The 18117-nt window shown below is 42.3% G+C and overlaps 1 protein-coding gene across 6 annotated transcripts in view; it reads right to left on the reverse strand.

The window, feature by feature from the left end:
* Positions 1–14334: 14334 nt before the first annotated feature.
* Positions 14335–18117, reverse strand: part of PROC (protein C, inactivator of coagulation factors Va and VIIIa) — a 33397-nt gene continuing 29614 nt past the window's right edge. For all 6 annotated transcript variants that reach the window (XM_081581157.1, XM_081581158.1, XM_081581155.1 and 3 more), the window contains 3 exons: positions 17152–17300; positions 16145–16262; positions 14335–15019 (listed from right to left, as the gene is read on the reverse strand). In XM_081581157.1, the coding sequence (XP_081437283.1) occupies positions 14442–15019; positions 16145–16262; positions 17152–17300 (845 nt within the window). In that variant the 3' untranslated portion in view covers positions 14335–14441. The remainder of the gene's footprint in view (positions 15020–16144; positions 16263–17151; positions 17301–18117) is intronic.

The following is an 18117-nucleotide window of genomic DNA, read 5'->3' on the forward strand; positions in this document are numbered from 1 at the left end:
TTTGATATCTGACATTAATAGCTCATTGGATAGTTTTCACAGTGATTGGACACAGGAGAAGACAGAATTAATGAGCATGAAGAAAGAATAATAAAATCTACTCAAATCAGCACAGAGGGAGAAAAGGGAGTAAATGAAGAGGAATTGGATGGCAGATAATGACTGCTCATACTAAGTCCATTGTACTAGTTGGTTGTTTAATCATGTGCATGTATAATTTTGGGATTTTTTAGCATGTGTGACAGCATGTGCAACATGCTCCTGCCTGAGGAAAGGTCCTGTGGGACCTCGGTGCCCACATTCTGGCCCTTACATTCATAGTACAAACTGAGCTGGATTTAGAAAAAGCAGAGGAACCAGAGATCAAATTGCCAACATCTGTTGGATCATAGAAAAAGCAAGGGAATTCAAGAAAAACATCTACTTCTGCCTCATTGACTACACTAAAACCTTTGTGTGGATCACAACAAACTGGAAAATTCTTAAAGAGATTAGAATACCAGACCACCTTCCCTGTCTCCTGAGAAAACTGCATGCAGGTCAAGAGGCAACAGTTCAAACCAGACATGGAACAACAGATTGGTTCAAAATTGGGAAAGGAGTACATCAAGGCTGTATATTGTCACCCTGCTTATTTAACTTACATGCAGAGTACATCATGTGAAATGCTAGATTGGATGAATCACATGCCGGAATCAAAATTGCCTGGAGAAATATCAACAACCTCAGATATGCAGATGGTACCACTTCTATTGACAGAAAGTGAAGAGGAGCTAACGAGCCTCTTGATGAGGGTGAAAAAGGAGAGTGAAAAAGTTGGCTTAAAACTCAGCATTCAAAAAACTAAGATCATGGCATCCAGTCCCATCACTTCATGGCAAATAGATGGGGAAAAAGTGGAAACAGTGGTAGATTTCATTTTCTTGGGCTCAAAGTCACTCCAGAAGGTGACTGCAGCCATGAAATAAAAAGACTTTTGCTCCTTGGAAAACACTATGACAAACCTAGACAGCATATTAAAAAGCAGAGGCATCGCTTTGCCAACAAAGGTCCATGTAGCAAAGCTATGGTTTTTCCAATAGTCATGTACGAAACGTGCGAGTTGGACCATAAAGAAGGTTGAGTGCTGAACAACTGATTCTTTCAAGTTGTGGTGTTGGAGAAGACTCTTGAGAGTCCCTTGGACTGCAAGAAGATCAAACCAGTTAGTTCTAAAGGAAATCAACTCTGATTATACATTGGAAGGACTGATGCTTACGCTGAAGCTCCAATACTTTGGTCACCTGATGCGAAGAGCCAACTCACTGGACAAGACCCTGATGCTGGGAAGAATTGAGGGCAGGAGGAGAAGGGGATGACAGAGAATGAGACGGTTGGATGGCATCACCAACTCAATGGACATGGGTTTGAGCAAATTCCAGGAGATAGTGAAGGACAAGGAAGCCTAGCATGCTGCAGTCTGTGGGGTTGCAAAGAGTTGGACATGGCTTAATGACTGAAAAACAACAAACTGAGCAGGTGCAGGGGAAAGAAAATGGGCTAAAAACCAGGGGTCCTGGATTTCAGGCCTAGCTCTGCCACCAACTTGCAGTGTGATCTGTGTTTTCTTGCCTTTCAAATGAGGGACACCTGATGACTGCAGTGGCCCAATGGGGTGAAGTGCCTGGCCCCCAAACAACACAGGAGCCATTAGGCTTGTTACAACCGACTTACTACTATCTAGTTCCAGCTCATATGCCTTATCTCAGGAGATCTGTTGTCCCTTCTCCTACATCTCACCTTGTGATAGAATCAGAACTCCATCTATGGAGACCACACAGCAGGGATGTGTCAACCATCAGGACCTTGCCCTCCCAGGGCTGATCCCATTTAGCTCTAGCCTCTGCCGGTATGTGGAGCTCCACCAGCCCTCTTCACCCTTCCCCAGTTCCTTACTCTGCTGAGGTCTCTCCAGGACTGACATTAACTGAAAGGTCCTCGCTTGAAGTCAGAAAAATATGGGGGCAGATCCTCATTCTCTCCATACTCACTGTGTATTTCAAAAGTAATTTCACTTCTCTGAGCTTCAATTTCCTAAGATGAGTAAAATGGGAGAGCATATGTCTTTTAGAATGGCTTATAGGGGTTAAATCAAACAGTGCATATGAGGGGCCTAGAATAGTCCTTGGGCTTCCCAGGTGGCGCTAGTGGTAAAGAATCCGCCTGCCAGTGCAGGAGATTTTGATCCCTGGGTCTGGAAGATCCCCTGGAGAAGGAAATGGTAACCCACTCCAGTATTCTTGCCTGGGCAATCCCAGAAACAGAGGAGCCTGGCGGGTTACAGTCCATAGGGTTGCAAAGTTGGACATGACTGAACACACACACACACACACACACACACACACACAGAATAGTCCTTGGCCCTTAGCACAGGTCAAGGTGAGCACAGCACTAGACAGATTCTGATATGCTTTCTTTCCCCACATTTTTAATTTAAAATAAAATAATACTAAACCACAAAATAAGTACAGTAAAACCCGTCAAAATTCTGACTTTCCTATGACGACTACTTTCGAAGCCTTTTTTTTTTTCACTTGACAGGGTCTTTTCAAACTCATTTCCCCAACTGATTTAGCACCTAACAACGTTGATTTAGCCCCTAAATCAAGACTGTAGCCCTGTGGGTGGGGATAAGGTGTGGCACCACCTATCGTGGGACAAATTTCCTGATCAGAGGGTGCTGCCACCTGCCTGCTCCTCCATGTCCAATCCTGTTGAATCCCTATGGAGCCCCCAGCAGGCAGGCAGGATGGGACTCAGGGCTCCAGTCCCCAAAGGCTACAGCCAGGGCCAGGTCTGGCCCAGCACCTGCCTGAAGAGAGCCTGCCAAAAAAGAAGGCTGAGTTGGTTAATGATTGAACCACCCCAAATATTGACAGATCCCAGGTCCTGCCAGTGTCCAACCATAAATGACTCCTCTTTCACCTGTGACCTGGCTCCATGTCACCTGGAGGGAGCAGGGACTTTGGAACCAGGCGCACCCCCAGCTGGACTCCCCCAATAGGGACACCTTAGGCATCCCCTCGAGCCTCTTTCCACCTCATCAAAATGGGGCGAGTCAGCAGTTCACCCCTCTGGTTTCTGTGAGATTTCCATCACACAGTCAGCTATACTGAAGGTGTTCAGACCAGCCATTGTCACCCTGACCTATAGTCTATCCCAGGAAAGCCCTGGGGCCCATCTCACTACCCAGCCTCCCTTGGCTTCCCCTGAGACTTGGCCTGCCTGTTCCTGGACCTTTGCCTACCAGCTCCTGCCACCACCCACCACCTCCTCCCAGGTCATTCTGGTCCTCTTGGCTCAGTTTAGTTAGCAATTTCCCATCTGTCCTTCCAGGTGAATCTGGGAAGAGGGCTCCTCAGGAGGCAGCACCCCAACCCCTCACCCCAGCAGCCCCAGCATGGGGCTGTCTGCATGGCCAGCTTCCACTGGAAAACTGAACTTTTCTGCTTTCATTGATCTCTGTGTCTGTTTTTATGCCAATACCGTATAGTTAAAAATCAGGAAGTATGATGCCTCCAGCTTTGTTTTTCTTTCTCAAGATTGCTTTGATTTTTTGGGTTCTTTTGTTGTTCCATATGAATTTTAGGAGTTTTTTGTTTTTCTATTTCTGTGAAAAACATCTGTGAACAATTTCTGTGAAATTCCTATTGGAATTTTGATAGGAATTTCATTTTGATAGGAATCTGTAGATTGCTTTGAGTAGTATGAACATTTTAACAATATTAATTCTTCTAATCCATGAGCTAGCTCAGAGTATCTTTTCATTTACTTGTGTCTTCTTTAATTTCTTTCATCAATGTCTTATAGTTTTCAGTGTATAGGTCTTTCACCTCCTGTGCTGTGCTTAGTCGCACAGTCGTGTCTGACTGAGACCCCATGGACAGTAGCCTGCCAGGCACCTCTCTCAATGGGGATTCTCCAGGCAGGAATACTGGAGTGGGTTGCCATGCCCTCCTGCAGGGGATCTTCCCAACCCAGGGATCAAACCCAGGTCTCTTGCATTGCAGGCAGATTCTTTACTGTCTGAGCCACCAGGGAAGCCTTCTGGGTCAAATTTATTTCTAAGAAATACTCTTTTGATATATTGTAAATAGGATTGTTTTCTTAATTCCTCTTTCTGATAGTTTAGCATAGTGTATATAATTTCAACAGGCAATTATGTTAATTTTCTAGTCTGCAACTTTATTGAATTTGTTGATTAGTTCTAACAATTTTATTTGGTAACATCTTTAAGGTTTTCTATATATAATATCATGTCATCTGCAAATAGTAACAGTTTTAATTTTTCCTTTCCAATTTGGATACACTTTGTTTCTTTCTCTTGCCTAATTGCTCTGACTAAGACTTCCAATACTATGTTGAATATTAGTGATGAGAGTGGGCATCCTTGTGTTGCTCCAAGTCTAAACAAAAAGCTTTCAGATTTTCACCCGACTATGACATCAGCTGTGGACTTGTTATATGTGACCTTTATTATGTTGAAGCTCACTTCTCCTATATCCACTTTGTTGAAAGTTTTTATCATAAATAAATATCAAATTTTGTCAAATGCTTTCTCTTCATCTATTACGATAATCATTTATCCTTCATTTTGTTAAAACATTGATCAATTTGTAGATGTTAAACCATTCTTACAACCTAGTATTAAATCCCACTTGATAATAGTGTATGCTCCTTTTAATGTATTACTGAATTCAGTTTGCTAATATTTTGTTGAAGTTTTTGGATCTGTGTTCATCAAGGATATTTGTCTGTAATTGTCTTCTCTTGTGGTGTCATTGACTGGTTTTGATATTAGGATAATGCTGACCTCATGCAATGAGTTTGGAAGTGCTCTCTTCAGTCTTTTAGATGAATTTCAGATGGATTGGTATTCACTTTTCTTTGAGTGTTTGATAGAGATACCTGAGAAGTCATCTAGTCGTGGACTTTTCTTTTTTGGGTGAGTGTTGATTACTTATTCAATCTCCTTACTAGTAATTGGCCTGTTCATATTTTCTATTAATATTTCTTTATCAGTCAGTCTTAGTAGTTTATATGTTTCTAGGAATTAATCCACTTCTATGAGTTGTCCTGTTTGTTACTGAATAACTGTTCACAGTAGTGTGTTATGCCCCTTTGTATTTTTATGGTAGCAGTTGTAACATCTTTTCTTTAATTTCTAATTTTATTTATTTGTGCCCTCTCTCTTCTTGGGCAGTCTGCTTGAAGGTTAGTCAGATTTATCTTTTAAAAAACAGATATTACTGGTTCTTTGAGAAGATAAATAAAATAGACAAACCATTAGCCAGACTCATCAAGAATAAAAGGGAGAAGAATCAAATCAACAAAATTACAAATGAAAATGGAGAAATCACAACAGACAACACAGAAATACAAAGGTTCATAAGAGACTATGATCAGCAACGATATGACAATAAAATGGACAACTTGGAAGAAATGGACAAATTCTTAGAAAAGTATAACCTTCCAAAACTGAATCAGGAAGAAATAGAAAATCTTCACAAACCCATCACAAGCACGGAAATCGAAACTGTAATCAAAAATCTTCCAACAAACAAAAGCCGAGGGCCAGATGGCTTCACAGGTGCATTCTACCAAAAATTTAGAGAAGAGCTAACATCTATCCTACTCAAACTCTTCCAGAAAATTTCAGAGGACGGTAAACTGCCAAACTCATTCTATGAGGCCACCATCACCCTAATACCAAAACCAGACAAAGGTGCCATAAAAAAAGAAAACTACAGGCCAATATCACTGATGAACATAGATGCAAAAATCCCCAACAAAATTCTAGCAAACAGAATCCAACAGCATATTAAAAAGGTCATACATCATGACCAAATGGGCTTTATCCCAGGGATGCATGGAGTCTTCAATATTTGCAAATCAATCAATGTGATACACCACATTAACAAATTGAAAGATAAAAACCTTATGATTATCTCAATAGATGCAGAGAAAGGCTTTGACAAAGTTAAATACCCATTTATGGTAAAAAAAAAAAAAAAACTCTCCAGAAAGCAGGCATTGAAGGAACATACCTCAACATAATAAAAGCCGTATATGATAAACCCACAGCAAACATTATCCTCAATGGTGAAAAATTGAAAGAATTTCCCCTAAAGTCAGGAACGAGACAAGGGTGCCCACTCTCACCACTACTATTCAACATAGTTTTGGAAGTTTTAGCCAAAGCAATCGGAGAAGAAAAAGAAATAAAAGGAATCCAGATTGGAAAAGAAGTAAAACTCTCACTGTTTGCAGATGACAAGATCCTCTACATAGCAAACCCTAAAGACACCACCAGAAAATTACTAGAGCTAATCAATGAATATAGTAAAGTTGCAGGATATAAAATTAACACACAGAAATCCCTTGCATTCCTCTACACTAACAATGAGAAACAGAGAAATTAAGGAAACAACTCCATTCACCAGTGCAAAGAAAAGAATAAAATACCTAGGAATAAATCTACCTAAAGAAACAAAAGACCTATATATAGAAAACTATAAAACACTGTGAAAGAAATCAAAGGTGACACAAATAGATGGAGAAATATACCATGTTCATGGATCAGAAGAATAATATAGTGAAAATGAGTATACTACCCAAAGCAATCTATAGATTCAATGCAATCCTTATCAAGCTACCAATGGTATTTTTCACAGAACTAGAACAAATAATTTCACAATTTGTATGGAAATACAAAAAAACTCAAAAAACCAAAGTAACCTTGAGAAAGAAGAATGGAACTGGAGGAATCAACCTGCCTGACTTCAGACTATACTACAAAGCTACAGTCATCAAGACAATATGATACTGGCACAAAGACAGAAATATAGATCAATGGAACAAAATAGAAAGCCCAGAGATAAATCCATGCACCTATGGACACCTTATCTTTGACAAAGGAGGCAAGAATATACAATGGAGAAACGACAATCTCTTTAACAAGTGGTGCTGGGAAAACTGGTCAACCACCTGTAAAAGAATGAAATTAGAACACTTTCTAACACCATACACAAAAATAAACTCAAAATGGGTTAAAGATCTAAATGTAAGACAAGAAACTATAAAACTTCTAGAGAAATACATAGGCAAAACACTCTCTGACATAAATCACAGCAGGATCCTCTATGACCCACCTCCCAGAGTAATGGAAATAAAGGCAAAAATAAACGGGACCTAATTAAACTTAAAAACTTTTGCACAATGAAAGAAACTATAAGCAAGGTGAAAAGACAGCCTTCAGAATGGGAGAAAATAATAGCAAATGAAGCAACTGACAAAGAATTAATCTCAAAAATATACAAGCAGCTCATGCAGATCAATACCAGAAAAGTAAATGATCCAATCAAAAAATGGGCCAATGAACTAAACAAACATTTCTCCAAAGAAGTCATATAGATGGCTAACAAACACATGAAAAGATGCTCAACATCACTCATTATTAGAGAAATGCAAATCAAAACCACAATGAGGTACCATCTCATGCTGGTCAGAATGGCTGCTGTCAAAAAGTCTACAAACAATAAATGCTGGAGAGGGTGCAGAGAAAAGGGAACCCTCTTACACTGTTGGTGGGAATGCAAACTAGTAGAGCCACTATGGAGAACAGTGTGAAGATTCCTTAAAAAACTGGAAATAGAACTGCCATATGACCCAGCAATCCCACTGCTGGGCATACACACCGAGGAAACCAGAACTGAAAGAGACACGTATACCCCAATGTTCATTGTAGCACTATTTACAATAGCTAAGACATGGAAGCAACCTAGATGTCCATCAGCAGACGAATGGATAAGAAAGCTGTGGTACATATACACAATGGAATATTACTCAGCTATTTGAAAGAATGCATTTGAATCAGTTCTAATGAGGTGGATGAAACTGGAGCCTATTATACAGAGTGAAGTAAATTAGAAAGAAAAACACCAATATAGTATATTAATGCATATATATGAAATTTAGAAAGATAGTAATGATGACCCTATATGCAAGACAACAGAAGAGACACAGATATAAATAACAGACTTTTTGAACTCTGTGGGAGAAGGTGAGGGTGGGATGATTTGAGAGAATAGCATTGAAACAGGTATATTACGATATGTGAAATAGATGACCATCCAAGTCTGATGCATGAAACAGGGCACTCAAAGCCAGTACACTGGGACAACCCAGAGGGATGGGATGGGAAGGGAGGTGGGAGAGCGGTTCAGGATGGGAGACACATGTACAACCATGGCTGACTAATGTCAATGTATGGCAAAAACCACTACAATATTGTAAAGTAATAAACCTTCAATTAAAATAAATTAGTTAATTAAAAACAAAAACAGCATTTATTTTCATTGATATTTTCTATTATTTTTTTAGTATCTGTTTCATTTATTTCTACTCTGATCTTTGTTATTTTCTTCCCTTCCTTCTACTAAATTTGGGCTTTGTTTGATTTTCTTTTTCTTGTTCCTTGATATATAAAATTAGTTATGAACTTCCACCTAAAAGCTGCATCAGACAATTTTGATGTTTTATCTCCATTTTCATTGTCTCAAGGTAGTTTTTACTTTCCTTTTGATTTATTCAACCCACTGGTTGTTCATTGGCATGTTGTTTAATCACCACATAATTATGAATTTTTCAGTTTTCCTCTTTGAATTGACTTCAAGTGTCATATCATTGTGGTTGGAAAATCTGCTTGGTATGATTTAAATCTTCTTGAATTTATTAGGACTTGTTTTGTGGCCTAACATATAATCTATCCTGGAGAATATTCACTTGTACACTAGCGGGGAAAATGTGTATTCTATTGCTTTTGGATGGAATATTCTGCAAGTATCTGTTAAGTTCATCTTGTCTAATGTGTCATTTAAGGCCAATGTTTTCTTATTGACTTTCTGTCCAGAGTATCTATTACTTTAATGAAAGTGTGGTATTAAGGTCCCCTACTATTATTTTATTGCTGTCTCTTTCTTTAGATCTGTTAATATTTGCTCTATATATTTAGAACCTCCAATGTTGGTGCAGAAATCCTTATAAATGTTATATCCTCTTGTTGGATTGGCCCCTTTACCACTATGTAATGACCTGTTAAACCTCTTATTACAGTTTTTGTCTTAAAAGTCTATTTTGTTGGGAATTCCCTGGTGATCCAGTGGTTAGGACTCAAGGCTCTCACTGCAGAGGGCATGGGTTCAATATCTGGTCAAGGAAATAAGATCCCACAAGCCACGCAAGTGCAGCCAAAAAAAAAAAAAAGTCCATTTTGTCTAATATAATAAAGCTACCCCAGGTTTTTTTGGTCTCCATTTGCATGGAGTATCTTACCATCCCTTCACTTTCAATCTGTGTTGTGTCTTTAAAGCTGAAGTGTTTCTTGTAGACAACATATAGATGAGGCTTGAGTTTTTATCCATTCAGGAATAGCTACATGACACAAAATAGACTTTAAAACAAAGACTGTAACATAAGACAAAGAAGGACATTACATAATACTCAAGGGGTCAATCCAAGAAGAAGATATAACAATTGTAAATATATATGCCCTCAGCTTAGGAGCACCTCAACATATAAGGCAAATGTTAACATACAAAACAGAGAATTTGGCAGTAAAACAATCATAGTGGGGACTTTAATACTCCACTTATAGCAACAGACAGATTATCTAGACAGAAAGTCAATAAGAAAATATTTACCTTAAACAATATATTAGATAAGATGGACTTAACAGTCATATACAGAAAATTCCATATAAAAGCAGAATAGACATTCTTTTCAAGTGCATGTAGAAAATTCTCCAGGATAGATCACATGCTAGGCCACAAAACAAGTCTCAATGCCTTTAAGAAAACTGCAATCATACTAAGTGTATTTTCCAACCACAATGCTATGAGACTAAAAATCAATTTTTAAAAAAGCAAAAATACACACATGTGCATATTAAACAATATGCTCACCAATGGATCACTGAAAAAAATCAAAGAAGAAATTAAAAAATATCTGAAGTCAGATAATCCAAAATCTATCCACATAAAGTTCCCTCAGTTGTGCCCGACTCTTTGCAACCACACGGACTATACAGTCCATGGAATTCTCCAGGCCAGAATACTGGAGTGGGTAGCCTTTCCCTTCTCCAGGGGATCTTCCCAAGCTAGGGATTGAACCCAGGGCTCCCACACTGCAGGCGGATTCTTTACCAGCTGAGCCACCAGGGAAGCCTAAGAATACTGGAGTGGGTAGCCTATCCCTTCTCCAGCAGATCTTCCTGACCCAGGAAATGAACCAGGGTCTCCTGCATTGAAGGCAGATTCTTTATCAACCGAGCTATCAGGGAATTCCAAAATCTATGGGATGCAACAAAACCAATTCAAAGAGGGAAGTTTATAGTGATATAAGCATACTTCAGTAAAAAAGAAAAATCTCAAATAAGCAACTTAACCTTACACCTAAAGGAACTAGGAAAAGAACAAAAAAAACCCCAAAGTTGCTAGAATTAAAGAAATAAAAAAGATCAAAGCAGAAATAAATGAGACTTAAAAAAATAAAAAATCAATGAAACTAAAAGCTAAACCTTTGAAAAGATAAATAAAACTGATAAATCTTTAGCCAGACTCATCAAAAAAAAAAAAAAAGAGGGTCCACATCAGTTAAAACTTTTTTTTATTAATTTCTATTTTCATTGACTTTTGTCTAGAGGATATGTTTTATATCATTCTGAGCCCCTGGAATTTAATGAAGCTTCCTTCATGGACCAGTAAATTTTTGTGAATGTTCTTAGTGTGCTAATCACTGCAGATGGTGATTGCAGCCATGAAATTAAAAGACGCTTACTCCTTGGAAGGAAAGTTATGACCAACCTAGACAGCATATTAAAAAGCAGAGACATTACTTTGTCAACAAAGGTTTGTCTAGTCAAGGCTATGGTTTTTCCAGTAGTCATATATGGATGTGAGAGTTGGACTATAAAGAAAGCTGAGCACCAAAGAATTGATGCTTTTGAACTGTGGTGTTGGAAAAGACTCTTGAGAGTCCCTTGGACTGCAAGGAGATCCAACCAGTCCATCCTAAAGGAGATCAGTCCTGGGTGTTCATTGGAAGGACTGATGCTGAAGCTGAAACTCCAATACTTTGGCCACCTCATGCGAAGAGCTGACTCATTTGAAAGACCCAGATGCAGGGAAAGATTGAGGGCAGGAGGAGAAGGGGACGGCAGAGGATGAGATGGTTGGATGGCATCACCGACTCAATGGACGTGAGTTTGGATAAACTCTGGGAGTTGGTGATGGACAGGGAGGCCTAGCGTGCTGTGGTTCATGGGGTTGCAAAGAGTCAGACACGACTGAGCAACTGAAGTGAACTGAACTTAGTGCGCTAAAAAAAACAAAAATCTTATTAATTTTATTGTGCAAATCTTCTATATATCCATTTAACTTTTAATCTGTTTAATTTTTTGGTTTTGAGAGAATTTTTTGAAATTTCCAAGTATAATTGCTTATTTATCCCTGCACTTCTGTCAATTGTTGGATTATATATTTTGAGGTCATATTGTTAGAGGCACATATTATTTTATCATGATTATATCTTTATACATGATTGATTCTTTTATCATTATTTAATGTCCATCCTTATTGTCTGTGATATTTTTTGTTGATTTCCATTTTATCAGTTATTAAAATCACTATCTTAGCTTTCTTTTCATTCAAATCAATGAAGAATTTCTAACATTCTTTATTTTTAATCTTTCAGTGTTTTTTGATTTTATTTTGTCTGTAAATAATATATTGTCAGATTTATTTTTTATTCTGAAAAAAAAAAAGCTTTCTTATAAAAAAAAGTTCTTCTAATTGGTAAGTTTAACCTAGTTACATTATCTTTATTATGTCCATCTTATGCCATAGTTTTCATTAACTATATTTTCTTCTTGTTTCATTTTACAGTTTTTATATTTAAGTCCATATGAAGTTAATTTTTGCATATTTTTTCTATGAGACTTAGATTGGGGTTATTTTTTAGCCTAAGGATGCCCCATTGTACCAGTACCACGTGTTGACAATGTGTCTCTCCCTCCACCAATACCGCACAATCTTAATCACTGTAGCTAGATTATCATCCAAGACACTGGGTAGAGTGACTTCTCATTTTTTCTTCTTTTTCTAAAGTATTTTAGCTATTCAAGGTATTTGAATATTCCATACACACGCACACACACACACATATGAAATAGTAAGCTTGTTTACAAAAAAACTGTTCAAATTTTATAGGAATTGTGTTAAACCTACAGCTTAATTTTGGAAAAATTGACATCTTCATTGTGCTGAGCCTTCTGTTGTCTCTCCATGCATTTAAGTCTTCTTTAATTTCTTTCATCAGCACTTTGTAAATATCATTACACAGATCTGCTGCATGTTTTGTTAAATTAATATCTAAGAGCTTCATTTTCTTTAGAGTGATTGGACATGGTATTGTGACTTTAATTTTGGTTTCCACATGTTCATCATTAGCATGTAGAAACACCATTAATTTTTACATGCTGCTCATTTACTTTTATTTTCCTTCTTTGCTTTCTATGGACAGATCAAGTTTACTTATACTGGTTTAAAAGCTGTAATTTTGTTCTTGCTTTGTTTGCCCATAGGACCATTTCTAGAAACTTTAAATGTTTGTTTTAATAATTTTCACCAGTTTCCCTATAGAGCAGCTCAGCAGGTCTCCTTCGGTTGGGATGCCAGAAGTTCTCTCTACCACGCTAGTTAACCACCTTGACAGGAGACTCACCTAGGAAATCTTTTACAGGCGTAAAGACCTTAGCATGCTGTCACTCTCCCAATCTGTCTTGTCCCACTGCGAGTGTTTGGAACACTTGCCTAAAGCACTAATTAGCAGACGGTTCCAGCCTGGGGCCAGGCTTCCTCCTACCTCCAAGCAGTCCCACCTACCCTTTCCCAGGTCCTAAGGAGATGGATCCTACAGACCCCTTCTCTGCAATGCTTCTTTCCTTGTGTTTCACATAGAGAATTCAGTGGGTCCTGGTGTCCTCTCTGGTCTGTATGCAGCAGTTGTGATCCTGAGAAGCAGGGTGGAATCAGAAGTCACGGTTTCTTGTACCATTGAGTGATCTGTGCTGTACTGTTTGTTTTATATTGTTTCTTTTCTCTTTTTTTTTTTTTTTTTTGGCTGTACCCTGCGATTTGCAGGATCTTAGTTCCCTGACCAGGGAATGAACCTGGGCCACTGTAGTGAAAGCTGAGTCCTAACCACTGGACCCCTGGGGAACTCCCTGTGCTGAAATTTATTTATATTCATTGGCCCTGAGCATATTGGCACCTACCCAAATAGAAAAGGTCTTTAAAGACCATCTGGTCCAGTGCCTTTCAACCCTAGTCACACATTTAAATGACCTGAGGAGTTTTAAAAATATCAGTGTCTTAGTTCCCCGTCTAAGTCATCTAAACCAGAATCTCTGCAGGTGAAATTGGATGGACATGTTTTTGAAAGCCCCCCAGGAGATTCAAAAGTACAGTGAAGGTTGAGAACCACTGCTGTCAATCTAATCTTCATTTTACTAATGCCCAGAAAACAGAAGTGACTTGCCTGAGGCATACATAGAGTTAGACTAATCTGATGACTTTAGACTAACTGTTTTGGCTTTATCTCACCACTACACCTTTTTGTTGAGTGCATCCTAACTTACTTATCTGTCTCATTCAGGTACACCTATAAGGCCAGGTCAAGACAGAGCCTCTTGTTTATTGACTGTGTGACACTGTTCTTAAACAGCTTCACCACTTACAGTGTGAGCTCATCCTGAACTCAACCAACCCCTCTGGGTCTCTGGCTCCTCCTTACACCAGGCCAATGCTGGCCTCCATAGCCAGCAGGAAGAGATGGAGACAGCTGGATGGAAGTCAGACCTAGTTTGGGTCTTGGCTTCACAACGCAAAACTTCCTGAACTTCAGTTTATTCCCCTACAATATGAGCTGCAATCTCTACCTTCAGAGGTGGGTTTACTCTGGATCAGGATCCCTGACTCACACAAGCTCCTTCCAAAGTCCTGAAAAGGGTTCTCAGTTTCGTAGTCCCATTTTGTATTCTTATTCATTAAGCGAGCTCTCCTATGTGTTACCAGCTTCAGATGCCACAAACCTCGGATACGCTCCTTCCCACCCCACAGAGGTACTGTAGGAGTTAAATAAGATTCTGTTCATAAAGTGTGGGGCATGCAGTAGATGCTCCAAAAATACTTCCCTCCAGAACAGCCCAGAAAAGGGTTGAAAAGACAGAGTCATAGCTGTTGTGCTTGCAGCAAGCCCTTTTTAATGTCCAGCATCTTGCCATTCAACAATCCAACCCCTATCCAAGGGTGTCCTCTGGGTTCCAGACACAAGCGATGGGGATGCTAAGGCACCTGGGTCTCAAGAGGGGCCTCCTCAGCTTTGATGTGGCTGTAGATCCAGTCGAGGTAACGGCTGACTTTGGTGTAAATGCCGTAGTTGTAGAGGCGCCCACAGCCCTCTCCCCAGCTCACCAGGCCCACCAGGAACCAGGTGCCACGGAAGAAGGTGACCATAGGCCCCCCGCTGTCACCCTCACAGGCATCCCTCGAGTCCCCAAGGATACCAGCGCACAGCATGTTCTCAGAGATCTCGTTTTCCATGGCGTGGACGCATGCATTGTACGGGACCACGGGGACCTTGATGAAGTTGAGGACGGAGGTGAGGTTTCTCTTGGTCTCATCACGGTAGCCCCAGCCTGTCACCACAGTCTCCTGGCCAACCTGGGTGAGCTTGCGCTCAGAGAGGCCAGTATCCGGGAGGCAGATGGGCACAATGGTCTGAGAAAGAGTGGCAGGCTGGGCCAGGTGGAGCAGGGCGATGTCGTTGTCACTGGTGCTCTTGGTATAGTTAGGGTGGATGATGACCTTCTTGATGTCCAGGTCCACCTCCCAGCTCTCCCAGCGCCGCATGTCATACTCCCCTGCAGGGCAGAGGGGCTGTCAGAGTAAGCCTGGGGGCACTTCATTCCCCAGGGGCCCCGCTGAAGCTAACAGGACTGCCCTGCTCCTGCGGGCCCTCGTGGATGACAGGGAATGGGTCCACAGTGGGAGTGGTCACCATGCACCCCTGGCAGGTGCTGGGCCACAGGGCTGTGCCTCAGGTCCCTGTCAAGGTTAACAGCCCATGAGTGTCAGTCCTAAAGGGGCAAACGCCAGTCTGAATTCAGGACTGGCTCAGAGATGCAGTAGTGAGGCTTGGGCAGTGACCAGCAGTGGGCAGTTAGCAGGGAAGCTCGCTGGAAACCTGGGACAGAGCCTCAAAGAGAAAATGGGGTGCCTGCTGAGGTGGAGGCAGGGCAGGAGCAGCAGGACCCAGAGAAGCAGGGCCAGCTGGACATAGGCTCTAACCAGGGAAGAAAGATCTGGATCACACACAAGACACAAGGTCTTCTCAGGCGAGGCAGATGGCTCCTGGTAAGTGGGAGTGGGGCTCTTATTCCAAGCCCAGCCCCATGGGAGGCCACTGGCCTTTGGTTTTGCTGGACATAACGGCAGAGAGTGTGGGTCTGGTCAGTCATTCTCAATACACATCTTTTTCCTTCTTTTTGCATGATGGTTGGAGTGAGAGCCCTCACCCCCAGAAATTGGCAGAGTAGGGCCCAGGCTTGGGGAGCCCCGGGCTGTTGCAGGGGAGCAACTGGCTGTTGTGGCAGATGCCAGGGCTCCCACCGCACAGTTGATCCCTGTCAATCTGTGTGAAGTGTGGCCCTGAGGCCAAGCCATGTGGATACCTTCTGGGTCTCTGCACCCAAGGGTGCTGTAGATACATACATACAGCCTGCTCCACATACTGAGAGTGAAGACACAAGTATGTATGTAACCCCCTCACTTGCAAACACATACGTAAATGCCTAGACACCAGATTCAAAGAGAACCCCTTACGTGCAAACTTACCTGGTGTCATGGTGTCTAAAATCCCACCATGGGAGGGGCAGACTGGGAGCACACAGCCCTCTTCCCACCAGATGCCTTCTGTGTGGGTTCAAGCCCCCCAGAGACCAGGCTCCCCAAACCCGGCCACCCTCCTGCCTGCTTCCAGCCCGCACCGAGCCTGACGATGAGCTTCTTGTGGTTCTCCAAGCAGTGGGCCACCGTCAGCACCCAGGAGATGTGGATTAGTACTGCCCCACAGACCAGCTTCTTCTTGGAGTTCAGCAGGACTGCCTGGAATGGCAGGGTGGGGGGTGCAGGCAGTGACATCACAACACAGCTTTCTGACAGCTCTGCTCAGGCCTCTGGGGTCTTGGCACAGCCCTAGGTATGGTTCTCAAGCTCAACGTATTAGCTGCATAAGTAGGTCTTTCCTGGGTTCCCTGGTCACATAAGCATGGACTTTTGGGCACTTTCTCCTCTGCACGTTTGATAGAGTTTGCCTGTTCCAGAGTGTCTCCCCACGTTTGCCCATGCTGTTCCTATAATCACCCTCAGCAGCGTGCAGAGTTCTTCCTACCCTTGATGGCTAAGGCTGGGCCTCAAGTCCTCTGGGTAGCCTTTGAGGCCCCCTCCAGGTTCCCTCAGCCCCTGTCCTGCCAGCCATCCCAGCTCTGGTCCCATTGGGTTGCCGTGTGTTTAGGATCCTGACCCTCCTGGGGGTCAGATCCCCAAGACCTACCAGTCCCCAGATTATTGATCTCCGGGGACCCTAACTCCCAGTGCCTTGGAGTCAGACATCAAGTAAGTGTTAGTTTCCATGGGGAAGCTGGAGAGGGACTCAGGGGCCAACCCTCCCTCCTAGCCTTTTGCTATGCAAACACTGCTCCTCTCAGTCAGGCCTCTGCCTGAAACACCACCACACAGCATTCTCTTTCCAGCTGCTTTTTAAAGCTATACTTCTTCCTGCTTGCTCCACTCTGGACCCCATGCCCACTCCACCCTGCCCAACTGCTCCTCTCTCATCAAGTTAGCGCCATCTTTCTCTGGGACCCTCCACCCTTAGCACTGCCTCCCCCCACTCCAAGCAAAGGCTCACTTCCCTCCCCACTGGTGCCTCCAGAACAGGAACTGGGCTCAGTGACTCCTGACCCAGATGATGAACTGCTGTCTCTCCTCTCACCTGCCAGGGGCTGTCTCCCCATCTAGCCTCCTGCCCATTGACAATCCGTGGATCCAACTGGTCTTTTTGGTCTACTTGGTTTGTGTCACGTTTCAAGGTCTTGCGTTTCTTGTCCATTCGCTTCCCTAGCCTCCCACAAGGGAACGTCACTGAAGGCAGGAGAAAGCAGCTGAGTGCCTGCCAGGCACTGCTCCCAAGACTGCCTCCCATGTCTGTCCACCTCCTACCAGCAGCCTCATTTGCTGCCTTGTAGGATAAATGATGCTTAGACATGTAGTTCTATCACTTGCAAAGCCCCTCAGGTCAGTCGGTTAACAAACAGCGCCACTTAATGGCGAAAGTCAGACCAAGCAGCATCTCTACCCAGTGGCCTGTCCTTAGGCAGCTTATTCAAGTTCTAGGAGTTCAGTACACCCCAGGGCTGCTGGGAGTAGTCCCTGGGACGCTCAGTAAGGTCTCATGCTGGGATGTTACCGAGCTCCTAACAGAGGTAAGAACTTATGGGTAGGAGGAGGTGGGCACTCCTGAAGAGCCTCAAAGTGGCTCTGAGCATAGTCGTGAGGTCCTCTGCCAGGAGGAGAGAGCACAGAACAGAACTGAGGCCAGGGCCCTTCAGACTGGGTTGAGAGATTCAGACTTGCAGGAGCAAGGGGAAGCCATCATCAGGGAGACCGAACAGTGACAGAAAATGGAGATGAGATAATAGCAACAAAATTCCAGAAGCTGAGGGACATGGTGACTGACTTGGTCGTCTGAGAAAGCCGAAACGTCAGCCAGTAGTAGGAGATGCAGTAGCAGGCTGCTTAGCCCCAGAGATGTCCAGGAAACCTCTATGTGTGTCTGAGGAAGCTGTGCAGGTAGTATGGCAGGAATGTTGCTGCTGCTGCTGCTAAGTCACTTCAGTCGTGTCTGACTCTGTGTGACCCCATAGATGGCAGCCCACCAGGCTCCCCCGTCCCTGGGATT

Source organism: Giraffa tippelskirchi, chromosome 3 (genome assembly GCF_054371585.1).
Source record: "Giraffa tippelskirchi isolate mGirTip1 chromosome 3, T2T-mGirTip1v1.2.pri, whole genome shotgun sequence".
NCBI lineage: Eukaryota > Metazoa > Chordata > Mammalia > Artiodactyla > Giraffidae > Giraffa > Giraffa tippelskirchi.